The sequence below is a fragment of the Epinephelus moara genome, chromosome 17 (assembly GCF_006386435.1).
Source record: "Epinephelus moara isolate mb chromosome 17, YSFRI_EMoa_1.0, whole genome shotgun sequence".
NCBI lineage: Eukaryota > Metazoa > Chordata > Actinopteri > Perciformes > Serranidae > Epinephelus > Epinephelus moara.
The window spans coordinates 21,890,908-21,917,795 of NC_065522.1; the positions used below are offsets into that span (position 1 = coordinate 21,890,908).

The window sequence follows — 26,888 nt, forward strand, 5'->3', positions numbered from 1 at the left end:
CTTTCACTGTCCTGTCAGGTCACTGCGGTCCGCTGAAGGCCACCTACTTACTGTCCCTCACACAAGATTAATGACGAAAGGTGATAGAGCCTTTAAGGCTGTTGCACCGAAATGGTGGAATGCACTACCTCATGAGCTGAGAGCGGCCTCTTCCGTGGACATTTTTAAAAAGCAGTTAAAAACACATCTGTTTAGGCATGCGTTCCATTAATTGTCCATTGTATGATCTCTGTATTTCGCTGCACTTTACTTTTTATTTGTTTTTGTGTATTTTGCATTGTTTCTGTTATTGTATTTTTTGTATTTTATCTTGTGAAGCACTTTGTGAGTCCTCTCTGTGAGAAGTGCTATATAAATAAAATTTACTTACTTACTTACTTACTTACTTACTTACTTAAAGTATCCCAGTTTCAGTAGTACTGGACCGCTAGTGGCTGACATAGATGAGAGCGAGTCAAAGTCACAAATATATCCCTAAGTTTAAATGCCCTTATCTGAGAATAACTAGTAATAATATATATATATGTAAATGGAGCATTCGAATACTGATTTGGAAGTTGATTACCATTGCAACGATCGAAGCTTCGAAGCATTTGGGTCAGCCCTTGTTTTGCTGTTGCTGAAGGCGGAACGATCTTACTCCAGTTTATTAAGACTTTTCTTAGTTTTTGAATCCTTTTCTTTCTTTACGAGTCCAACATAACACAAGGTGAATAACTGATATACAAATGGGCATTTTGTTGTTGAAGTATACCTTAATAATACAATTTATAGATGACTGCAATTTTAAAAAGAAAACAGACATCAATTCTAAGTATTTTCAATGTAGGTTTAATATTTAATTGTGCATATATATAAAACGTAATTTATAAAATATGTAAAATCATGAAGGAGAACAGAAAATATTGGTAATCTCCTGAAACAACATTTGTGAATTATCACAGTTCTAATAAAATCAATCTTATGGTCTTCACATTCAGACTGAATTAAATTGAAAAACAGCTGAGAGGCTGATTTGGTTTCTTTTCTGCAAAAAGTACAACTGACGTCAACATTGGCAAAATGTGACACAAAAACAATAGTGAGGTTTATGTCCAGTCTGATTTTTAAATGTATTTTTAAAGCCTTGTCCTGTCGTGTTTGAATAGAGCCATTACAGAGATCAGTGTTAGAATACCAAAAGGCTGCAACTTGAACAGATTACATTCATGAAAGGGCTAAAGAAATCCTCTTTGAGAAAACCCATTAAGTTACAGAAGCTAGTTGACCCAAGGCCAGCCAGGAGAGGTGGAAGGACTTTGGCTCTTTATGATAAATAACTGTAAAACACAAAAACTGGCACATTTACTGAAGATTATTATTCAATACCCTCATACCCACTACTGAGCAGCTTGTTGGGGTGCAGCTGTTATGGTTGAAAATGCACAAACTAATTTTCTTTTTAATAATATTCACAAACACTTAATTTTCTTTGCTATGGTGAAAAAATGGTCTCAGTAGCCTGTTGACAGTTTGCACAAAGTGTTGACAGTGTGTACGGACACTTTATTTTAGTGACCACACTGCAAAAGTTTGAGTAAAGTTTGGGGTTTACTTCCCACTGGCAGTGTCTGTTTTTCCTTTCTGTCATAATTAGAGGTGAAGTGTCTGTGTGTGTGTTCTAGATTTTAAAAGTTATGGTTTTTTGACAGACAGTTTGAATATGAATTGAATATGACTCATTTCCTTCAGTGTACCTGTGTGAGCAGGTTACTTCTAAGTTAAGTTTGCAGCCACACAAGTAAAATAAGGAAAATACACCCAGACAGTTGAAGTAAAAACTGTTGAAAAGTCGTGAGACTGTTGATTGTCTAAGGTAAATAGTGCTGTAAATAAGATGAAATTCAGAATACACATTATAATAAACATATTAGAAAATCTATAAGTGAACAAAATAGTATAGGAAAAACAAATGTGTGAATTTACAGTGGCCGGATAGCTGCCTGCTCATCAAAATCTCCAGATGGAAATACCGTATGTAGGATGTGACAACGAGCAAAGTGCACGACATCGCTGTCTGTTTTCAGTATCACTATCATTACATGTTTGTTGGCTGGAGGTTACATCCGCGGAGAAAAAAATGTTGTGAAGACTCTGCGTTGCACCTTGGATGATGAAGCAGAGGCTGGAGATGGTGTGTGTGGCTGCATCAGCTCAGTGTCGAGGGGGCGGGAGATGTTGTGGAGGATTCGGTTTCCTCCTCGTCCTCCCTCTGCTGCTGTCTCGGGAGTCTCTGGAACTGTCTCTGGAATTTTTTAGTTATGTTTTGTGTTGCTGTGGATAGCTGGTGAAATGTAATGAACAGTATGGATGATTTATCGTGGAGATATTTCCATTGTAGCTAAAATTGAGTTTGAGAATACATCAAGCGTAAACATCAGTAGCAATTACTCTTATTATTTTGGATTAATGATCAGAAATAATCTTAGAGAGGCAGAGATATTAATTTCTCCTCTGGCTGAATTCTCAAGAGACCAAAATGCAGTGCAGCTAGGAGATGTGCTGTGTTTAGTGTAAAGGGCAGTTTTGTCTTCAGTGGACCCCTGCGCTCTTTTGCTCTTACTATCTCTATCATTAAGGCTACCTCCACCTACACACAAATACTTAGCTAAATACACATTTATGTGCATGTAGAGGCTGTTGAAAATAATTCTGGGAAATGTAGGAAATCACTAACTGGAGTGGAAGAAGAAGAGGCAAGCGAAAATCTAAACTCTAGGAATTTGTTGAACTTTACAGATTGAGTAATCTTAGGGGGAATCCTTCCTTCAATGGGACAGTTCACCCCAAAATACTTGTAGTGCTATTTATCAGTCCAGATTGTTTTGATATGAGTTGCCAAGTGTTTGAGATATCAGCTGTAGAGATGTCTGCCTTCTCTCGAATATAATGAAACTACATGACACTCTGCTTGGGGTGCTCAGAGTGCGGAAAATAAATACACTAGGGCTTCCCCCTGAACGTCAGAGGTTCGAATCATAGTCGGAGACCCCTCAGTCAACTGATTCCTTCAAGTTGAGCAGTCAGAGAACCCTTAGTTAACTATGATCCCTTCAAGTCGAGCAGTCGGACACCCCTCAGTCGACTATGATTCCTTCAAGTCGAGCAGTCAGAGACCCCTCAGTCGACTGATTCCTTCAAGTCGAGCAGTCGGAGACCCCTCAGTCAACTGATTCCTTCAGGTCGAGCAGTCGAAGACCCCTTAGTCAACTTTGATTCCTTCAAGTCGAGCAGTCGGAAACCCCTCAATCGACTTTGATCCCTTCAAGTTGAGCAGTCGGAGACCCCTTAGTCAACTTTGATTCCTTCAAGTCGAGCAGTCGGAAACCCCTCAATCGACTTTGATCCCTTCAAGTTGAGCAGTCGGAGACCCCTTAGTCGACTTTGATTCCTTAAAGTCGAGCAGTCAGAGACCCCTTAGTCGACTTTGATTCTTTCAAGTCGAGCAGTCGGAAACCCCTCAATTGACTATGATTCCTTCAATTAGAGCAGTCAGAGACCCCTCAGTCAACTGATTCCTTCAAGTCGAGCAGTCGGAGACCCCTCAATTGACTATGATTCCTTCAATTAGAGCAGTCAGAGATCCCTCTATAGACTATGATTCCTTCAAGTCGAGCAGTCGGACACCCCTCAATCGACAATGATTCCTTCAAGTCGAGCAGTCAGAGACCCCTCAGTCAACTGATTCCTTCAAGTCGAGCAGTCGGAGACCCCTTAGTCGACTTTGATTCCTTCAAGTCGAGTAGTCGGAAACCCCTCAATCAACTTTGATCCCTTCAAGTCGAGCAGTCGGAGACCCCTTAGTCGACTTTGATCCCTTCAAGTCGAGCAGTCGGAAACCCCTCAATTGACTATGATTCCTTCAATTAGAGCAGTCAGAAACCCCTTACTGTGCATTCACACCAAAAGATTCAAAATCGCCAGCGGTCGCTCAGGTCGCTGGCATCGCGCTGCCTGGCAGCTCTGGCAGGGCTTGCAGAAGGCTGAAGGGGACAGGGCTTTCAAGCTGCGCTGCAGAAGATCTCTTTCTTTCTTTCTTTCACTGTCCCGCCTTGAGAATATTCACGGTCTGCAACCTGCTGCTGCTCGCTGCTGCTTCGGCGGCGGCGCTGCTCATTTGCATAAAGTTCAGCTTCTCTCAACTTCAGCTTGACGCTCAGGTCGCTGGCATCGCACTGCTCGCGGTCGCTCGCTGCAGCCGGCGCGAGTGACGCTCTTCGTCGCGATTGTTCATTGAAAATGAATGGCTGCTGGCTGCTTATGACGCTCATGAATCTTGGTGGGAACGCACAGTTAGTCGACTTTGATTCTTTCAAGTCGAGCAGTCGGAGACCCCTCTATTGACTATGATTCCTTCAAGTCGAGCAGTCGGAGACCCCTCTATCGACTATGATTCCTTCAAGTCGAGCAGTCGGAGACCCCTCTATCGACTATGATTCCTTCAAGTAGAGCAGTCGGAGACCCCTCTATCAACTATGATTCCTTCAAGTCGAGCAGTCGGAGGTCCCTCAGTCGACTGATTCCTTCAGGTTGAGCAGTCGAAGACCCCTCAGTCGACTGATTCCTTCAGGTCGAGCAGTCGGAGACCCCTCAGTCGACTGATTCCTTCAGGTCGAGCAGTCGGAGACCCCTCAGTCAACTGATTCCTTTCGAGCAGTCGGAGACCCCTCAGTCAACTGATTCCTTCAGGTCGAGCAGTCGAAGACCCCTCAGTCGACTGATTCCTTCAGGTCGAGCAGTCGAAGACACCTCAGTTAACTATGATTCCTTCAGGTCGAGCAGTCTTCAAGTTCAGTCAGTTTGCATTGCACTTCTGGTGACGTTTTGGTCTCCAGATTTAGCTGCTGTGTTAGCACTCTTCTGTCCTCTACTTAGAAGTGGTGAATTTACAGCTCACAGCAACTTAATATCAAGTGTCACCAAAAAAAGTTGAACATGTTGGATCTGCTGTTAGCGCAGTTAGCTTGTTTAATATATTACGTGATTGTCACTGTCACCCTGAACGCCCCACTGAACCCCATTCAACCTCTCAAACTCTATATGAAAACAGCCAAATCTGATTCGACTGACATAATTCTAAGTCAGGTACACCCCTAGTAGGAACTATTTTCTTTCTACCAAACTACAGCCCCCAACCATATCACTGCACTGAAGTAAGCATGCATCTACTGCTAGCTCACCTAGCACCACTGAGCTAGCTAACATTACAGCTCAGCTGAGGACGATACCATTAATGTTTACATCTCATTCTGTCACAAGCACAAGCCTCTTGTCCATAAGTAGATGCACGCTTCCTTCTGCTTAGTGATACTATTGGTGGGTGTATTTCAGTAGAAAGAAAATAGTTCCTACATGAAACTGCTCACAACAAGGTCTGTGGATTATCTTGGGTAACTCAGGTCATGATATCTGGAAAGAGACATTGCTGTTGAGTTTTTCAAAAGGTTTTTTTTTATGCTTTGAGCACCACAGGAAGACATCTCGTGCATGCATTGCAGAACAGATAGAGCAGGGTGATGAAAAACTCCAAATTTTTGAATCAGCTGCCAAGAACTGCTGCATTCATGTGCTAAATTAACATGCACGGAAGATCTTGGTCATGATCATGACAAGAAGAAGAAGAAACAGTTGCAGGTTGGATGATAGAGTTTGGTAAAATGCAGTAAGAACCCAAAACACCACTGCATCACATTGCAAAGATGGAAAGTATTTTTTTTGTAGAAAGAGGCAGGTTAAATGTTTTCTTTCAGTACCTGTCTCAGGCAGGTTTCATATTTCCACAAACTGATCTTTAACCCCTTGAAATGAATGGAAATCAATGTGTAACTGGAAAGTGGGAAATCCATCTAAAGGCTTGTAGTGCTTTGAAAAATGTGCTGCAGCAGTAAAAAAAAATGTGTGTGATTTTACCTCTCTTTCACTAACTGAAAGGAACAAAATTCCAGCAACTCATGTAGTATTAAGATCAACTTTATCATCTGTTTGTGGCCTTTGTGAGGGTCAACATAAAGCAATTTACTAGCATTTAAAAAGTTAAAGTAAGTGTGAGGAAAAGGTTAAAATGAAGACTAAATTTAAGACTGATTTTCCTTCTCTATGCACATTGCCATGACTTGTATGTGAAGTTGCAGGGTTTCCAACACATTCATTTATTTGTAGCATCTGCCATGATTAAAACATCTGCTGCCATGTTTTAATTTTCTAGTGTTAGAGCTGGAACATTCATTAGGAGCGCTGCTGGAATATATATATATATATATATATATATATATGTATACCGTTTGGTTATTCATTGCATCCACATTCATGATGTGCAGTGTTGACAGTGTGAGTTGCTTCACTTCATTCACCACCTCACTCTCATTGGTTCCAGTTTATTTTGTGCTCCGCTGCAAGTTCCCTCACCTTGCAGACGCTGAGCCGTAGGTGGTTCTCGTCTCACCAGACTCCTGCTTCACATGACAAAGCTGTCATCGGGGAACATCTGGAGGTGGCACAAAGTGTTGAGATTCTTCAGATAAGGTTCAAACCACAGGGGATCTGTAACCAGATGGGGAGCTGGTCTGGAGGTGGACAAATCTGGACACCGCGATGTTGTCCATCTGCAGCAGGCTGAGCTTCCTGCTGAGCAGCTGATCAATGTCAGTGATCTCTTTCATCCTACACTGTTCTCCTGAAAATTTGTGTTTTGTCATCCGCCTCTTTAGCTTCTTTTAGGTCAGCACAGCTTCCGCTCCACCTCCAGCCCTGAGAGCCGTCTTTTTTTGTCTTGACTGCCTTCTTATCAAGAATTTGCCATGTGAAGAATTGTGTCTGTATCAGATTAACAGATGCGTGACACTGTAGTCTGATGAGTGACGGCTGGCGATGTTTTCTGCGTGACTCATACTTATTCTTACTGCAGAAATTATTATTTTTTCTACTAACACCTTGGAAATCTACAGGGAAATGTAATTCAACACCGATACCTATAGCACCTGCTATGCTTTCCCAGGATCTGCCAAAAAAAATTGTATTCTGTGAGTGTTTGAGTCACTCCGTCAATCCGTCATCACTCACTCAGCCAGCACAGCGGTCAGTCCTTCTGTCCAGTGTTTCATCTCTTTCCAAATCTCTCATCTCTTCTCTAAAAAGGTGTAAACTAGTCAGGTTTTCTGCAGCAGTCAGTCAACATTTGCACAACAATATCTGATGTTGTCTGTCCAAAATACCCATTAGCTGCCCACTGGTTTTTGGCACTGTAAATGCTAACTCCAGTATGCCTGTACGTACGAGCTTACTCCCCCTGTACTGTTTCCCACAAGAGGGAATGTGATTTAGGGTTTTCCGAAACTCCACTTTTCTCTACAACTCCCCACAGATTCCCACTACTAAGCTCAGCGCTTCTTTTCCTCCTCCTACTCCTCTCATCCCCCTTCAGACAAGTCTTGCCCTAACTGTCTTTTCATCTACTTGTTAAGTCCTCAGTGCGTTCAGCAGCATCAGACTTTCTGGTCTATCCCGCTGGGTTCCCGGCTGCTGCTGCCACCGCTGCTGCTGCCTTCAGGTGCAAAAACACCTTGTTAGATATACAGTGTACGTCTCCTTCTGCTTATTACACTTGCAGTCTGCCAGCTTGAACTTCAGCGCTGCAGGCTCGCTGAAGTTGTGATTTCCTTACCAAGCTTTAATTTTCAGTCCCGGCTTTTCTCTTTTCATCATTTTATCTTTTATCTCTCTCTTCTGTTTCTCCCTCTCTGTGTGGCTCTCTTTCTCTGAGGGAATTACATAAGTCTCGCTGTGTGTGTGTGTGGGCAGCGTTGCATTTTATGTAAGGCGGACCTGGAAATGGCTAGCGAAACACAAGGGTCTTGCTCTCTGTTTTTTTCCCTCTCCCTCTCTCTACTTGCCTCGTAGCTTTGTGTGGTTGTGTGTGTGGTTGGGTCATCGGACTGTGGATCTGCGTGGTGGTTGGCTCCAGATACACAATAGGGTGACTCTGCAGGCCTACTCAGACTCACACTCATAGCTTTTTTTTTTGTAAAGCACACCTTGACATAAAAAATATTTGACTCCTAATATGAAGATGATGGTGATTGTTGACTCGTAGTGCTCATGTGAAGTGTGTCTGTTTTGAAGTGAAGAACGTCTGAAGTGTCTTTGAGGGATGAAACAGCCGTACTTTGCTTTATGTGGTTTTGACAGTTTGCTAAGCCTTGCCCTCCTTAGCTACGGTTGCTACGTGGGTCAGACTTTTCATATGACACAAATGCATTTTATAGAATTAATGGTGACAATTTCTCAAACAATTTCACACAGAAGAAAACAAAAGCAGGCTAATCATTTTCATCATAGATTTTGTCGGCTGAAATGTTGTTGCTAGCGTATTTTATCAACTGTAACTAACTCTAGCGTAAGCAAAGGCTAAAGCAAAATCATGAGTTGGTTAAACACTAATCTTTATAGCTGTCTACCGTGAATCAAAAATGATCCATAGCTTAATTCTGAGATTATTCTGTAAATAGTTCTCTGACAAATAATTGATATAGCAATTTCTGATCAACCCATATCAATTTCAGGTTTAAACAGCAACTTCTGGTTAGGTCTCACCCACTTCTGGTTTACCAAAATGCCACATAGGCGAAGACGCTTCCAGTCACCTCTCCGTCAGCTCTGCTAAATCTGTGCTAAATTTAGGCTCTTACGTCTATTTTGCAAGTGTTGGTGGCGCCTTTTACGGTTGCCGTTGAATGGTGGTGGTGTGTGGGTGTGTGTCACTCATCGGGATGAGGACATCAACTCTCCATCTGCCGACTTCTAGCAAGCTAGCGGCTAGTTAGCCAGGTCAAGGTGTTCAAATGTAAACATCAGTAAATGCAGAGGAAAGGTGGAGAAGAAATGGGCACCAGCTAAACTAGCTTTATACTACTCATTGTACGGGCGTTGGATCATAAACTGGACGACCCCAAGTGAATCAGGAACTGTAATATCCTTTGATTCAGGCTTTGGTTGGGTCCTGGACAGCGCTGTTCGACTAGGTCCTGTTGTGGATCACTGCTATTCTGGTTGCAAAGCTGAGTTGTTGTCCATGTTTGGGTGGAGCAACCGTCTGGCTGTCGATGTCGGGATGTGTGGAAACTTTAATCATCTACCTGCTGCTCAAACTTGGACTACAAATTAACTAAGAACACTTAAGAACACTTCCAATACTGAAATCTTGTCCTGCTGCCCACAGATTCTGTGTATGAATGCAGATTTACAATTTCACTGCCATAAATTGTTTTAGCAGCAGCTGCAGAAGATGTGTTCTCACCCTGTATCAGACAGAAATGTCTGCTATCAAGTGAGTTACACTTTGTTTCCATCTTAAGTTTGACACTGCATCCGCTGTAACTAAAATTTTGTGGCAGAGGAGGATTCGATTTTTTCCAGACCAGTCACTAGAGACCAATGGATCTGCCTAAATCCAATGTCATTATAAGTCCAGACTGATGCATAGCCACACCAACATATCTGTTTAGCTATGGTTTTAACAGTAGAGTGGAGCAAAGTAAAAACAAACTACGATGTCAGGCGATACTGAGAAGACATGTTGATACAGAAAAGCCTCAATAGCAGCATCTGTCTTGTCTGTAGTGCTCTCCATTTTTGTTATCACCCTTAATTGCTTCTGACGCACCGCTGGACAACGGCAGTAGTCCTTCCCCCCACTTCCCCAACCCTCACCCCCACAACGCTTATCTGTAGTTTTTATATTTTAACTTAGAAACAGCTGTTTAATGTCACAATGCCAGATGAATTGGTCAACTCAAACTTCATGGACATTGCATCACCAGAAGGCCGGGATGTCCTTTTCACAAAACATTAGGATTAGGACATTAGGGCCTCAGTGTCATGTCCCCCAAAGAGGACAGATATGAATTTCTGAACATGAAAAGTACTGTATTAAAAATAAAAAAAGTAGAATTTAATTTATTCTGACATAATCCTGGAATGATTTGGTTGCCTATTACTCAGAAAATAGACTTGGACAAGCAACACAGCGAACAGATTGATGCTTTACAGTATGCTCCACTCTTACAAGACGAAGTAAGTTTGGCTGAAGTTCCTGGAGCGTAAACTTCCTCAAACAAAATAAAGAGCAGGACAGAGCTGCTATCCTTCCTCTAAACTCATATAGTAGCATGGCTTGGCTCCTACACAGTGGATGTGTCAGACCTGACCAGGTATTTTTGTAACCTCACCTGTTACAGGTGCAAAATAATGTAGATAGCCGATAACGTGCTCCTTTCCTTTGGACGAAATGCGAGGTTACTACTAGCCCTGGTTCATGCTTTTCACGTATTCGCACAGAGGTAACCATCAGTTTCTCCGAAAGATAATTGTGTTTGAAAGTCTTGTATTTTTGGTTTTAAGCTTTCTGCATGTGGAGAAATCCAAAGTTTAACATGCCTGCTCTTTGTAGTCAGGATTGCTAAACTATGATCGAACAATTGCTCTTTTGGGGTCGAGCAATCTTCCAATTTTTCTCATTTTTAATCAGAATTGAAAAGTTCTTTGAGAGTTTCCTGTAATGCTTTACAGCTGTCAGAACAAAGCGGTGGTTATTATATAACAGCGACCCCCCTCCTTTGATTGAACACTGCTGTACTTGATTCCTAACCCCTCTAACGCTATTTACCGTTAGCTGCTAATAGTCCTGCGGAGTGCAGATTGGCGCGCGGATAACTGGTTTCCCCCGAGAGGAGGGGAGAGTTATTTAATAAGTGGCAGGAGGTGATGAAAAATGTGAAAAATTCAAATGTGTTATTGAATGAAAACAATATTCTTAATGCTTGCTCTAATACATCCAAGGCAGGCTGCTGCATCTGATTTGGGAGCAGCACAGTCAATGCTTAGGGAGTGAACTTTGGTGCTGTGATGTGAGGGAGGAAGACACTAAGAAAATTCTGATTATTAATGGCATCACTTTTACATTTATGTCGTATTTTTTTTGGAAATAATAAATAAAAAAAAGCTTCCTAGAAATAAAACACCTCTGCACTCCGGAAAACCTGTCACCTTTTTAGGAGAGTGTGTGTGTGTGTGCGTGCATGTGTCTGTGTGTGTTGGTGCGCATGCATCTCCAACTTGTCAGAGAAAGGGTGTTTCACTGAGTGGGAATGCCTGGTAGGATGTGTAGGCCCAGGTTGCTATGGCAACCATCTGCTGGTACGCTTACAAGCGTTCGCCGGCAGCCCACACAGTGTGACATCCAGCAGCAAGCCAATCTGAGCGAGAGAGAGAGAGAGTAAATCTGTGATTGAATGTTAACACTAAAGGGCCAAAAATACGGAAAACACACACAGTTCAAACTGAATGATTGAAGCACATGTAAAGGTGCATTTTATCCAGAAGGTCCGAGTTCAAACACATCGACCCTGCAGAAATATGTTGAGTTTCCTGCTGTAATAGTGGAGACAGAAGGAGGAGAGGTGTACGGCATGCTGAAGCTCACAACACTTTGATCATAGATTGAACAGAAGGATGGAAAGCTGCTGTAATATGTTGAGGAACTTTAACTAAAGTTTGGATACGTTTGAGTCAGTTAACACCACTTTGAGTCAGCAGGTTAAAGTTGGCTCAGGGGTTAAGGTGGGCGTTATTAATGGGTTATCAATCTGTGACGTAGTGCTGAGCAGCAAGTGACCGTCTCTGCCTGGTGTAATGTTAAATTGGAAATGTGCTGAGCGCAGTTGATTGTTCTTCCTTTACCAAAATTATACCATCCTGTTCATTCAATACTGACACTTTAATGTCTTCAACAGAGAGTTCCACATGCAGCCATCTTTGCTGCTTTTGAAAATGTCTCACAATGCTCCTCTGTGTGGTCTTTGTCTCAAACATGCTTCACATTAGATAATCGGCTGTGAATGGCACGTCAGATCTCAAGTTGCTGGAAATCTGTCCAAAGCGGTGGGGATTCCCGACAATCTCCTGGACTGAAAAACAAAGCCAACATGAAAGTGCCAAGAATATGCAGCTCCTTAAAGGCCACTAGAGATTGTCTCTTAACATGAATCAATCCCCACAGACCCCCGAATGCTGAGTAGACGTGTTTACAGCCTAGTACAAAAAACAGTTTTTGCCTCTTTAGCAAATTTTCCCATTAATGACAACTGTACTCGCTCCTTCCCAACGCCACCCTCTTGTCCAAATATGGTCACTTCTGGCTCCAAAAACCCAAGATGGCGACAGCTAAAATGCCAAACGCGAGGCTTAGAACGCGAGTCCACAAACCAAAGGATGACTTCACAGTGGCTACATCCATTAACTTTATACAGTCTATGGAGCAAACCAGAGCAAATAAAACATGAGCTTGCAGATGTGACAGATTCCCAGGCAAATAGACGCCAACCATTGACAAATCACCCTGGGTTTGAATTTATATGGGAGCCTTTGTTGCTTTTCCCTCTCTTATTCATTTCCTGTTGTCTCTCCAGCTGTAGCTGTCCAATAAAAGCATAAAACATTCTATAAAAAAGGGGTAATATGCCATAACATAAAAACAAAAATGAAATGTGACATTTTTACTTAGCAATCTGAATCTGACATGAATCAGATTTGTGGTAATGCAGTCACAGTCTGATTGGATTTCATGAGCCTGTAAGGCAACATGGGGAGAGAGGGGGGTTTAACACGCAGCAAAGGTCCCCTGGCCGGGATTCAAACTGGGGATGTTGCTTTTTACACTGAATGCGTCTCAACAATTAAGCTACTGGGGCACCCCTTTGCCTCATCTTCTTACAACAGTTTTTCAAATATGTATATTAAACAACAGTGTAGTGTAGTAACAGCAGTGTCTTTGAAAAAATACCTGGGGCCGAACAGCAAAACTTGATCCAAGTAATGAATGTGTTACAATGTTGAAAAATGTCGGTCTGTCTCTCCCAAACCCTCTCCCAGGCCAAGGGGTTTCACTGTCATGGGAGAGTGTGTAAAGCTGCCAATATTTGAATGTAAGAAGCTGCATTAAGAGTATTTTGGGGTTCTTTTATAGTACTTTTCTATGAAAAATGACTCAAACAGATTAGTCGACTACTAAAATAGTCACTGATTATTTTTATTAGTCGATTAGTCATTGATAAATCGACTAATCGTTGCAGCCCTAGTGAACGTGTGTGTGTACAAGCAGCTACATATGTTTATACTCACCTTTACACACACAGCTTTTTGCTCTGTTTTGCGTAGGTTTCACTTTCACTTAAGGGGTCAAGGTCCACAACTCTTAAGGAAGGTCTGGGCAAACTGCAACAACATACTAAATATCATGTATTTTATTCATTACAGTCAACTCACGGACAAAAGGATACAAAAAGGAAATCTGCTCAAGCTTATCCTCCAAACTTATTTTTCTGGAAAAGGATGTTTAAACAGACACAGAAAAAGAGGAAAGGCTCATGTAATTGTTGTTGAATAATAACTTCTTACCTGTGTTTCAGATGCAGGAGGTGGGCAGCACCCAGCGAGGCTCTCAGCGGGTCTTCAGCGTCCTGGATCGTCTGCTGATCACACATCCCGTGTGGCTGCAGCTGTCACTTAACCAAGACTCCGCCCTCTATATTCTGCTCAGAGAGCCTGTCGGGGTACGGACAAGTCGAGTCTTTCAATCTTATGACTGTATCAGTTAAAAGAATACATTTTCGGACTCACTGATAGATTTAAAGGTTCACGCTTGGCACATAGGAAAGGTTCAGCTTGTTCACTCTGCTGTCCTCACAGCTAGATGCCACTAAATCCTCCATACTGCTCTTTTAAGATTTAAGACTTATGCAACATTTGAATTAGCTTTAATTTCTGCAAAGGTGAAAGTACATTTTTGTTCATCTCAACTGAAGACATTAAAAAAGAATAACGTAGCATTCAACAGCTACAGCTCCTCTGAGGTTTTGACGACATACACAGTATTTATGGGATGTAGTTACTGAATACTAAAAATAATGTCCAATGTTTTATCCTGCTGTTATTTTGTGCTTTACATTGCCTTTTGCACCATCTGTGCCTCCTCCAGAAAAACCTGTGAACATAACATATTTTTTTAACATTCCTCTGCTGTATTTGTGTGTGTGTGTGTGTGTGTGTGTGTTGGTTGTTGTTGCTTACAGACCTTTCTGGTGCGTAAATGCAGCTCCAGCCAGAGGAAGGTGCTGTGTTTGAGAGTGACAGCGGACAAAAGTGCCTCCTCTGTCAAGGAGTGCTTCATCTCTGAGGAGGACTCCAGTGAGTAAAAAAACAAGCGTGTGTCGTCCACCTGCGATACACATAACTCTACATTTCTCTGCTCACTGTTTTTGCTGCAGTGCAGTTCACACACTTATTGTGTGAAGTGGTGTGGGACAGAGTGGATGGGTTCTCCAAAATATTCGCAGCTGCCATGTTTTCTGTTAGATTTGAACAAGCGTCGCACAGCTGCCAGTCAAACTCTGTTTTCTTCTTTAACCAGCATTCGCCTTGGAGAGCTCAGCACTCACCTTTCCTGACCTGTGTCGACTGGTGGCCTTCTACTGTATCAGCAGGTGATGTTTTATTTTCACTGAAACACAGTGTGGCCAAAAGTATGTGGACAGATTGTTTCTCATGGTTTCACCCATAGATTAAATGACAGGAAATCTTAATGTTCCAGTGCACAATAATATATAAGACAATAGTGTGCTTTCAGCTTTGTGGCAACAGTTTAGAGGGGGCCTTTTCCTCTTACAACATGACAGTGCCCCCGTGCATGAAGTGAGGTTCATAAAGAAATTGTTTTCCCAGCTTGGTCTGGAAGAATTGGCCCGCTCGAGCCCCATCAGACAGTTTTGAGATGAACTGGAACACCAACTGGGAGCCAGACCTGACTGTATGGTGGCTGAGATATTTGGAACTAATTGCCTATTCAAAAAGCTTTGCAAATAAAAAGAAACACAAGGGCATTTATGGATAACGCTAATGCAAAAAGCCACAACACATATGCAAAAAGCCACAACACAACATGTGCAACATGTCATAAGACAAATGCAAGAAGTCACCACGGAAATGCAAACAGCTTCAGAACAAATGTAAGAACCCACAATGCAAATGCAAAAAGCCAAAACAGGAGTGAGCATCAATGGATGTTGGCAACGACATGGGCCGACTATTTGCAGACTTGTATTGCATTAATATCAGTGTTTCCCCTACCATTATATTGGGGGATGGGCACCCCCCACCCCCCTTGAAGGTCAAGTTTATTTAATTTAATTTAATTTTCTATATAGCACCAGATCACAACAGAAGTCATTCAAGGTTATCTTTCCTATAGAACAGGTCTATACCTTAACATATGCCTTATGTTATTTATCTTATTTACACCACGGCATGTAATTTCTGTCTCTACATGGTCGCACGTTTACCTTCTCTGCTCTCTGTATCGCGTACCACACACACACAGACACAAGTGAGCACACTAGAGCACGGCTCGCATTTTCCTGACTGAATCTGACCCGAGTCCGAGACAGTTATAACCAAGCTTGACCCGAGCCCTACGCAGTTTGTTACTTGACATAGTTAGGGACAGTGTGTAAATGACCATCAACACACAGTCAAACACGGCACTACACACACTCAATTGGTGTGGAGCTTGTGTTGCTTTCAGTTGTTGTCACGTAAATAACAAATTCCAGCACTTGAATAGGCCATAGCACATCACAACAGCATGTCAAGTGGGCCGAACCCGAACAAAATTTTTGATTTGTTATCCAACAAATCACAGGGCTGACACATAGAGACAGACAACCATTCACACTCACATTCACACCTACGGACAATTTAGAGTCACCAGTTAACCTGCATGTCTTTGGACTGTGGGAGGAAGCTGGAGTACCTGGAGGAAACCCACGCTGACATGAGGAGAACATGCAAACCCTGCACAGAAAGGCTCCCTCCTGTGAGGCGACAGTGCTAACCACTACACCACCGCCCCAACATAACTTATTTGTAACAATCATATAGCGATAGTATTCATGATTTGCCAGCGAATAACATTCTCTCCTGCATGTAAGCTCTACAGTAAAAGTGGCCTTTTGCATTTGTGTTGTGGCTGTTGCCTTTCTGCTTTCTACTAATGCGCTTGTATCTTTCAAATTTCCAAAGCATTTTTTGATAGCAGTTCATGCAAAATGTCTCAGCCATTGCATTATTGCCCTCTATCAGTGGTCAGTCTCACTGAATGGGAGCCAACCCCTGCAGCCAGGTGCCAAAACCTTCCCAGGAGGGTGGAGATGTGAAACAATCCCGTACTGGTGTCCACTTACTTTGGCCATGCAGTGTACCTGATGTCATTCAGCCAAGACCCTCTGGAAGTCTCATGGCCTCACACATACTCAGGGTTTTATTTAATGTCTTCTGCAGGGATGTGTTGCCTTTCCCGCTGCAGCTGCCAGAGGCCATCGCTGTAGCCACAACACACAGGCAGCTGGAGGCCATCTCACACATGGGACAAGGTACAGTGATTGAAGACGTCTCATCGAGCTAAACTTACTAAGTACTTTGTCACTTGCCCTTAAATTACAGGATGCCAGAGTGCATAAAAAGCCACCAAAATAGAGCTTGTTTATGAAAAAACAGTGCATGGGAGGATCCCCTAACAGAGATTCGTAAATATTTTTATGTTTGTTTATCCACTGGACCCTGGTCTCCTATGGCCCCCGGGTAAAGCAAGTTGAGTGTCCCTGTTGTAGACTCGTAGACCTGTTTACTCATTTCCCTTTGCCTACTGTAGCAGCCATTTAACCATGTTCCTAGGTCACCTATGCCTGCTTCACACTACCCAACTTTAGCCCCGATTTTCCACTTGCCAACTGTATTTTGGAGCTTCCCGACAAAAGCCCTAGATCAGAAGCAAATCAACACTGGCTCAGCGCTCTCAAATCTTTTGTTATTAGTTTCATAACTCAACTGGAAAGCTGCTTTGTCTCTTTCTGACTTTGATATTTTCTAGTAAGCATCCCCTGATCCTGGGTTGTGGCTTGACCCGTGCATCACGTGACATATTCATCTGGGATTCCTGTGTGACCCCCTGTTGCTGGTGGGTCATGCAGTGTGAAAACCACAGCAACTTTAGGACTTCCGATAACAACGCAGCAAGTTGTGTAGTGTGAACTTTAGTCTGCAAAGTATGTTACTTTTGACACGTGCTGTACTAAACTTACCACTTACCAAAAAGAGCATATCCGCAATTATTAAAGTTATATACACTCATTGTGTACAAACTGTCAAACTGCAGTTAGCCTTGCGCCTTGCAGCACTGGACACTGTGAGGATACAGAGCAGTCCCTCTGCAGTGGCTTCTCCTCAGCAACGTATTGCAAATGTGTGAAAGTAAAGGACTAAGGAACTAAAGTAGTGACTGCCAGCTTGCATCTATTTTAAAGTGGTAACATGTACTGATGCAGCGCAGCAGCAGAGAGCGAGGTGTGACTTCAAGATGGCTAAAAATGACACAGTATGTGTCACTGACTGCAGCTCAGAGATAAAGGACTCTTTCTCACCAGGGCTCTGCAAAATCTGTCTGCTCTAGTCAGCTCGCAGTAGATAAACTTACACTGTACTGTACATGTTTTATTGCTTTTGTTTGATTACTGTTTTTTGTAAAATGACAAAATATAATCTCTAGTTTTTAAGCAAGAAACTGAAAAATAAAGTTTCTGTGTTTCGCATTTTAACACATGGAATATGCACAATTCCTGCAAACAAATGAGGCTGGTTGATATTTCTGCAGTTATTGAATGTCTAACTGAAAAATGTTGGTATCCAAACTCGCCTCTTGTTTCTGGACTAGACTTCTGGAGCGCACCGACTGCTTCAGAGATACAAAACGGACCTGTGGACCTGGCTGCATCTACCAGCCAGGGTCAGACGTCAGCGGCCCAGGATCGATGTACCCTGCTGACCCGCAGTAGGCCAGGCAAACTCTGCTTCATTAACCCGCTCTTCCTACAGCTGGAGGTTAGCAAGGTTAGTAGCAAAGGTTGGAGGAGTCCACTGTTGGTGATTTTCCGTCATTTCACCTTAATTTAAACTTCTCATGGTTTATAAAGTGCAAATCTTTGTAGATAACTCAGTTCAGGTTTGTTAAGGTCCTGAAAACTTCACTTTTTTAAAGTTAAGTCCATCACAATGGCTCTAAATCCATCCCCCTGTTTGGCCACTAATATAACTACTGTTCACCTTGCACTTCACTTTACCCTTTGAAAAATAGAGTTGTTAGATGAAGGACTGATTCCACTGTTTCTTCTCCGCAGCAGCCACAACTCATTAACCACAGTGCCTCTAATAAACGGCACCGCTTCAAGCGCAGCATGCGGCTCCGACTCTCAGAGTCCTCCATGAATCTGTCCCTGGAGGGGGTTGGCTCCTACTCGCCTCCCACGTCACTGGAGCTGCCCGGCGGGTCAGAGAGGCTGCAGAAGACTGGCGCCAACCCGCAGAGAAGAGTTCACCCCGGGGCAGGGGTCCTGAGGAGGACCCCTGCTGTGTCACCGGGCTCTGCAGATGAGGAGGACATGATGTCCGTCTATGTGCCACAAGTAAAGTACCTTTATTTGTCTTTCAGACCTCGCCTTCATTTACATGAGGGACTTTTAATATCAGGAAGTCTAGGCAATCATCTTATAGTCATATGAATGTTTTTTTAATGATACTAACAATCATGAGTGTTTCAAATTAAAGGGACAGTTCACTCCAAAATCAAAATACATGTTTGTCCTCTTACCTGTGGAGCTGTTTATCAATTTAGTTTGTTTTGGTTTGAGTTGCTGAGTGTTGGAGATATCAGCAGCACCACACACCAAAAGAGTCTAGATTGATAAACAGCTCCACAGGTAAGAGGAGAAATATGTATTTTTGATTTGGGGGTGAACTGTCCCTGTAAGCATGCTGTCTTAATGTGTAAACTGATCTGGTACTTCAGGCTGTTCATTCTAAGACTGAGAAATTACCCCCTCACTTCATCTCAGTTATCATGCTGTAAAATTATCACTTCTGTCCCGGTCAAGACATCTGCAAAGGCAGAGGAGCCTCCACAGCCCCAGCAGTCCGCACCAGCAGAGGAGCCAGGCATTGAGGTGGCAGTTCTAGCCCTGGAGCGCCGCCCGGCTCCGTCCCTGGCCGAGCTGGACAGCAGCAGCTCCTTCAGCAGCATGGACGAGGACAATGACTCGGATTCAGAACAAGAAAGCATGGGTCAAGCTCAATTTCGCGCCTACGATCGCCCGCCGCTGGTGCGTTCTCGAGGCCGTGGCGGGCTGCACCGCATGAGCGAGGCCTTTGTGTGTTTCTTTGCTCCGGACAAGCGGCTGACGCGACTGGTGGAGGAGCTGTCCAGGGACAGGCGCTCCACCTTTGGGGGAATGGTTCAGGACTTCCTCCTGGCACAGCGAGAGGTGCTCAAATCCCTGGCTTCCTCTACTTCGTCCTCCTCGTCACGCGTGACCTCCGTGCAGCTCCTGCAGGGTCTGCGTCTCTTTCTGTCCCAGGCAAAGTGCTGCCTGCTGGATAGCGGAGAGCTGGAGCCTCCCATTGAAACCCTGGTGCCAGAGAATGAGAAAGGTAAACAAACACAAAGTTGCACACATTAATGCTTACATCAAAGTAAAACACATTATATTTGATTCACAGCACAAACCATCTCTCTTAAACCCTGACTCATGACTTTGAAATTGCTTTTGGTCTCCCAGTAGTGCATAATCCTTGAAGTTTTGCAAGGGAACAGGCACACTCATATTCCACTTTGTTGCATGAATTAAAGGTATACTATGCAGAAATTGTCGGTTATTGTTTGTAAACAGTATTGCCAGCAAAGGTGAAAAAAAAGCCAACCCCTGATTCAGTCGGCATGGCATTTCGCCTCACTATTTTCAAGTTTTTTCCGCGCTGTGTAGGATTTTTGTAGCTTCCTCTTAGATGCCTCCTGCTTACAGTCTGGCACCTGGTTGCTACCTTTTTGTAGCCTGACCATGTCCTGACCTAACCTGTGCGCTGTGCCCAGCAACTTCCCAGACACAGCAAAATAAGAAGAAAATAAGAAATTACAGGCAGAAGGCAGAGTGTCTACAGATAACCATATTGTCACTCCATTCTAGTCTCCCACAGTCCTATTTCCACGGCGCTGTGACAGTGCTAGAGAAAGGTCAGGAGCCACACATAATCATTCTGTTACAGAGGAAAAACCACTCTGTGTTGTTTGTATTTCTTTAAACCAATCACAGTCGTCTTAGGCAGCACTAAGCCCAGGATGCAGCAACGGTGCCCTTGCAAAATAGTGTCTTCCTTTGATGGAACATTTGCACGTGGGTAGAAGAGCACTGTCTCAAAAATGGCCCTGCAAAAGAAAACACCACAAAAAACAGTAGCAGATTGTGTTGCCTGTATGAGTCAACTTAAACTGATAGAAAGGACAAACATAATTGCATTATCTGTGCACTAGAGGGGAAGCCTGCCTATAATTTAGCTCTGGAGGAACTCACTGGACCTGTTAAAACGATAGGAGTAGGGAGAGAGAATGCTGGTCAAAATAGCCAGGTTTATAGCCACAGTCTATATCACAGAGAGTCAGACTACTCACTTCCTGTGGGTCATAAATGAAGACTTAGAGGGGTTGCTTTTGTATAAACGTTTGCTTATTCTTTGTCAGAAATTGTTGCATTTTGAACAATGTATGCAACATCGTGTCAATCATGTTTACACGCTGACTCCAAAACTTTCGTTCGACATAAGTTTATTGAACAAGGTCAATTTTCTGTTTTTGCGCATCCGTCAAAAGCTTGTAGAGAGTTGTTTGACCAAGAAGCAGTGAAGAAAATGTGGCGTAACTGCCGGACTCATACATCTGCAACAAGAGAGAGGACTTCCAACAGGTCAGATAGTAATATTCAGGTGGATGAAGGTAGCGAAGAGATGGATGAAGTAGAAGATGAAGACGGCACGCAGACAGTGTGGAGACAGAGAGGGAGGACAGCTCAGCCTCTTCAGGCTGCCACGTTGCCAAATGCAAGACACAGGCAGAGAGTGGCGACAGCCAGGGAGGTACCTCCTGTGGAGAGAAGCAAAGGAGCAAATGCTGCTTCTGTTGCATGGTTTCTCAACAAATAGAATATTAAAATGCGTCAGAGTCACTGTGTAAGGTTTCTGTGCGTATTTTAATTTAAAAAGACACATGTAAAAAATACGAACTTGAGTCTTGAGTTGAGAAGAGAAGGTAACACTTGTGCCTCAACCATAGACCACACAACCTGATTGGTTGATCCAACTTCCTGTCACGAGGCGGGTTCAAGATGAAACAACAGAACTAAACTGGAACTAAACAAAGAACAGCCATACGAACATCTCTGAACCACACGTGATGCATTTTCACGTGTAGACGGAGAAGCATGACCAAGCTTTTAACATTATTGCAGCCATTAGTTTCAATTTATTAATCTCTTATAAAGTACACCTTATTATCAAGTGTTTCCAATTAAAGTGAAAAAAACATAATCCAGAATTTATTTTATTTTATGTCAGAAAAACTCAAAAATCACTGAGTGAAATGTTAAATTGACTTTCGCTGACTATGCTGGATTACGTTTTGAGCTCAATCGTCTCAACCTTGTGAATTTCATATGCGTGATTAGTTTTATCACATCAAAACGTGGAGACGGTGAGTGCAGCAGGGGACTGGAGGAGGGAGAGAAATGTGGAGAAAGAAGAAAAAAAAAACGGTACTATTAGAAAACACTGATTCAATAGAGCACAGTGCCAGAGGACGCAGGTCTATGGAAACAGACAGCCTTTTCTCATAAATGGTGGGCTGCCCAGGCTCCAGTGAAAGGCACTGTCAACACAAAGTAGTTTGCGTGGGGGGGTAGAGCCTCATTCACTAGAGCTCATATTGTCTCTGGTATTTAGAAAACAGCATTAGGAAAGCCCTGCCCGACGCGCCCGCACTCACATCCATCGCATTCAAAGTGTGATTCTTGTGGTTATTGTAAAGACATCGCAGGGTGCTGCTTTGGAAGGATTCTAGTCAGATCTTTTGACACAGTCCTGTGCGTAGGTTTTTTCCTTTTTTTGGAATCCTTTGTGTGCGGCCGAGTGTGTGTGTGTGTTCGCAGGTGCGCTTGTGTGTAAATGTGTGATGATGGATGGTTGCCTGGCAGTGCAGAGGCTTCAGGGGAGAGCGGTCGGCCGCTGCCTTCCTTCCTCCCATCCTTCCTTCCTGCGCTCTGATTCTGATTTATCTCGCATTGCGTCGGTGGGAGGCATTTGCATTTTTTTTTTCTCCCCCTCGTTTATCATAAAAAGATATCACAGTCCCACGCTCACTTGAAGAGCAGCACGATTCAGAGGAAGGTGGGAGGGAGGGATAGAAATAGGCAGGGTACTTTGAAAGTGTAATCAGTTACAGGACTATGAGTAATAGCTAGAAAAAATCAGAACCAGGCAGTAACTAACAGGGCTGTAATCACATTACATGTAATCTGTTACTCTCCAGAGCTGGTAAAAGAGAAAGGGATGCTGGGAGGGGGGAGGAGAGTGAGGTAGAGAAACAGAGCACGGAGGGCGTGGATGATTAATCACAAGGGGGAATGATATAGTAAGGTAGATGGGGAGAGATGTTAGGGGATTATACAGGAGGGAAACATAGAGGATGGAGAGGAGGATGTTGATGATGAGTGGAAAACAGTGAGCGCTGGAGAATTGTTACCCACTTAGTCAGGACTGCCCACTGACTGCAGGAGAATCACTTTGTGTGTGTGTGTGTGTGTGTGTGTGTGTGTTTCCACATGTGAGAGCATGCATGTGTAACATGTCCATGGGCTTGTGTATTACATCTCCCTGTTGTCAGGCCAAAAATAAAACTGGATCTGCACAACGTTAGCTTTTCAGGTGCTAAGAGAAATAGCCTTGTTTTAGCTTGATGACAGTGCATTTATTACTGTATCAGAGGTTGTAAAGGAGTAGGTTAACATTTTTGGAAAATACTCAGATATCTGTGTGTTAACAGCCAGGATGAGGGTAGCCTAGCTTAGCATACAAAGTCAAGTATAAGTTAACGATAAGTTAAAAAGTTTAAGCGCCTCTACAAACTTGGATCCATCGGCTACCTTCTGACAACGGTAAGCCTCTGGGGACGGGGGCCAGTATTTCACGCTGATGCAATGTAGTTAGGTGATATCCTCGAGCCAAGACTTGTAATCCATGCGCCGGTCGTTTCAGCTAATCTCTATAAGCAAGTTTCTGCATATGAATACAGATATTTTAAAAACATTGTTGATCAATACTGCTCGGTAGGGGTGTGCCATATCATCTCGTTCATGATAACACCGATATCATTTTTAACATCATATGAAAAATTCATCATCATGATACTCGCTATATTTCGACTTGTTGACATATGACGTCATACTGCTACCCACGGCAGCAACAAGCATGGCTGAAAGCTAAATTATTACAGACTCTGCAGTGGTCCCAGAAAGAGGAGCAGCAGTAGTGTGGAATAAACTGTGGCGTCCTGAATGGTTTATGAACAGCCCCGGACTTCTCAGAGTCTTTTAGTGACTTACTGCTCAGAGGGAACTCAGTGGCTCCTCTGGCAGCAGCACAGCGTCTCTCCCTCTCCTCTCTCACTGTGCACACATTGGAGTCGGTGTCATCAAGTGATTTTGTCATAAACCTTTGGTTATGTAAACCTACGTGATGCTCACAGCTCCACAAAAAACTCCATATATGTGAATGTGTGATAGTTGTGTGTCCTGTCACAGATTACAGCGTGATGATTAGAGGAGAAATGGCAGAGCTTAAAGGTCCAGGTGGAAAAAACAACTCAATCATTTAGGATTTTACTGAAAGAAGGAAATCACCTGTTGATTTATGTGTTTAAATGTGTAATTTGTGGTAGATTTTATTTTGTTGAACTATTAATATTGTATACAGAATCTGAATCTCACTCTGAGTTACTGTTGTTGTTCATAAACTAAAGTTTTTTAAGTTTTACTGAATGTTTGAAGGCGAACTTATCACTTATTTTGTTGCAATTCTGTTTTCGTAAATGAATAATACTTTTTTTTTTTATTTATTAATTTGTCATCAAGAATATTGTTATCAGCCTACAAACAGAAACCAGAACACTTCAGATACCAAAATCTTGTCCCATCGCCTACTGATTGTGTATACAAGTATCTATTCATGGAGGCTAGTACCTCTAAAGAGGTAGGAGATGCAGATCAGATATGACTCATCTCCAAACAGGAAGCTGATTTATTTCTGATGAGACAAAGAAAAGACCATTGTTAGCAGCAAAATTTCCTCTGGGAGGGTTTTACTTTATTACCTTATCTTAAGGCCATGGGTGTTTCTCAAAGTCAAGGAAGGATCCTTAAATGGCTGAATTTCAAGGATGCTACGTCATCAAATCCCGCCTAAGGACTGTTCTAATGTCAGTGATCCTTCAAAGTTTACTGAGGGCTGAGTCACACAGCACAGGGAGGGGAAGAGACAGGGAGTTAATCAGGGCCTAACAGCTCATTTTTGCCCCAGGGCTCCCAGCATGTGGGTAAATATATGAGCCTGTGGGCCTGTCTATGGTGAAGAGTCCTGTAGGATTTCCGTACTTACACTACAGCTTTCTTGACTTTACACAAGGAGGACAAAAACATGAACGCCTGTGCAGTCTGATGCAATCCAATACAGCAGCACGGCAATAAATTCTACCTTTTGGGAAAGTTAGAACGGTTACATGTCAGGTCTGTGTCAGAAAGTGCTTTATTCAACTTTTTGAGGCCACAACTTTTTATGGTTTCATTGTGCCGTTTGAGTTTATTTGTATTTCTTATTGTTGTCTTGAGAAACTTAGACGACCAGTTCACATTTTAGCTGCCTGTTCAGAGTATCTAGCTCCTGGGATTGACAAACCCCATGTTGTTAAAGTCATAATGACAAGATATGAGCTGTGACAGGGTCATACAAAATATTACCAGGGTTTATTGCTTGGAATTTTTATGTTAAGCACACTGGTATGAAGTTTTCCACGGAGTAAAAATGCTTATTTGAATTCTGTTCTTCCTGTATGGATAATAGGATTCGTGTCAGAGGTGGTAGTCGTCACATGAGTCAATGGTAAAAACAATTTAATCACGTATGCAGTCAGTAAGAAAATCAAAAGTCATAAGTCCCCTGCACGGACATTTTCTTCAAGTGGAGGAGCGACTCCATTTTCATTGTTGACTCTTTCTTCACCTTAATGATTCAGCTGTAACAGCATCATACCTTTCTGGGCCTCTTGCCAGAGCCTCTAGATATGTAAACGCCTCTCTCTACCTGCAGATGACCGAATGAATAAACAAGCAATTCTGTCCACAGAAAAATAGCCTCACAGTACAAAAATGATTCATCCAAATAATTAACCCGTCCCTCTCTCCTCAGACCTGGCGCTGGAGCGGGCCATGTTCTCCTGTGTGCTCAGGCCTCTGAGGTCCCACCTTGACAAAGCTCTGGTGGCGTCACACAATCAGGACGGCAGCAGCCAGCGCCTCACCCAGAACATGAACCGTCTGAAGGGGGATGCCGCCATGGAGCGACTCGGCGTGCGGACGGGAGTGCCTGACAGCCGCGAGGTGGAGAGGGTGAAGCAGAAGCTGATCCTGATGCAGAGGACACACTCGCCCATCGACAAGGTGCTGCTGCTGCTGCAAGTGTGCAAGTGTGTCCACAAGGCCATGGGGTCCTTACATGGTGAGGCCATACACATTGTTTATTTGATTTTAGAGCCTCCACAAAACAGCTTTATCAGTGACTTAGTGACTTCACCCCCCAAATGACCATTTGTACATCAGTTATTCACCCAGTGTTACCCTGAATTCGTAAAGCAAGCTTTGTTTTTCTCGCATGCCTCCACAGTGAACGAAGAATCCAAAAATTCTTGATGAATTGAAGTCATAGGGGTCCAGGTTAAAGAAAGGCAAAACTATATCAAAACATCTGTTTCCAAACTCTGACACAACACGTGCAGTATAATCCAAGTGTCTTATGTTCAATACTTTTCAAACAGACAATCTTTTCCAAAAGGGAACTGAGTTAAAAGTGAAACTTACGTATGCTCTCTTCAAACTCAGACTCCATTGACAAAAATAGTAATTTTGCCTCCTGTGTTCAGTGTTTTAAAGGTTAGTTCAGATTCCCCAAAGTCACACAATAACACAAACAAACTGAATGGCAGACCAGCAGCTCCCATTTCAGCGAGGTAAAATTAGTGTTTCTATGTCTCCAAGCCGGCGATAGCTGTGGCCAGAGGTATCACGATGTCCGCCCCATTCTTGTGACTGTGATATTTCTAGAAAGCCTTAAAGGGGTTTCTTCAAATTTACCACAAATGTCCACTTGGACTCACCAATGAACCGATTAGATTTTGGTGGTCAAAGGTTAAGATCACTGTGACTTTGCAACTGTCTTATTCTCATGAAAGCAATATCTCAAGAAGACCTGGAGGGAGTTTCCTCAAATTTGGCGCAAGCGTCCACTTGGACTCAAGAATGAACTGATTAGATTTTGGTGGTAAAAGGTCAATGTCACTGTGACCATACATCCGTCTCATTCTCAAGACGGCCTTGCGGGAGTTTCCTCAAATTTGGTACAAGCGTCCACTTGGACTCAAGAATGAACATGACTAGAGTTTGGTGATCAAAGGTCAATGTCACTGTGACCTCACAAAACATGTTTTCGCCCTAACTCAAGAATTCTTATGCTAATTTTGACAACAGTGATGATAATTTATGTCCAAATGGTCAAAGGTCAACTTCACTGTGACATCATAATATTATACGTAAGACACTTTTCTG

The 26,888-nt window shown here is 43.0% G+C and overlaps 1 protein-coding gene across 1 annotated transcript in view; it reads left to right on the forward strand.

Moving 5' to 3' along the window:
• Positions 1-26,888, forward strand: part of rin1b (Ras and Rab interactor 1b) — a 52,837-nt gene that overhangs the window by 14,274 nt on the left and 11,675 nt on the right. The window contains exons 2-9 of the mRNA XM_050066840.1: positions 13,500-13,643; positions 14,163-14,277; positions 14,501-14,573; positions 16,426-16,517; positions 17,855-18,030; positions 18,318-18,602; positions 19,071-19,623; positions 25,477-25,785. Coding sequence (XP_049922797.1) covers positions 13,500-13,643; positions 14,163-14,277; positions 14,501-14,573; positions 16,426-16,517; positions 17,855-18,030; positions 18,318-18,602; positions 19,071-19,623; positions 25,477-25,785 — 1,747 coding nt within the window. The remainder of the gene's footprint in view (positions 1-13,499; positions 13,644-14,162; positions 14,278-14,500; positions 14,574-16,425; positions 16,518-17,854; positions 18,031-18,317; positions 18,603-19,070; positions 19,624-25,476; positions 25,786-26,888) is intronic.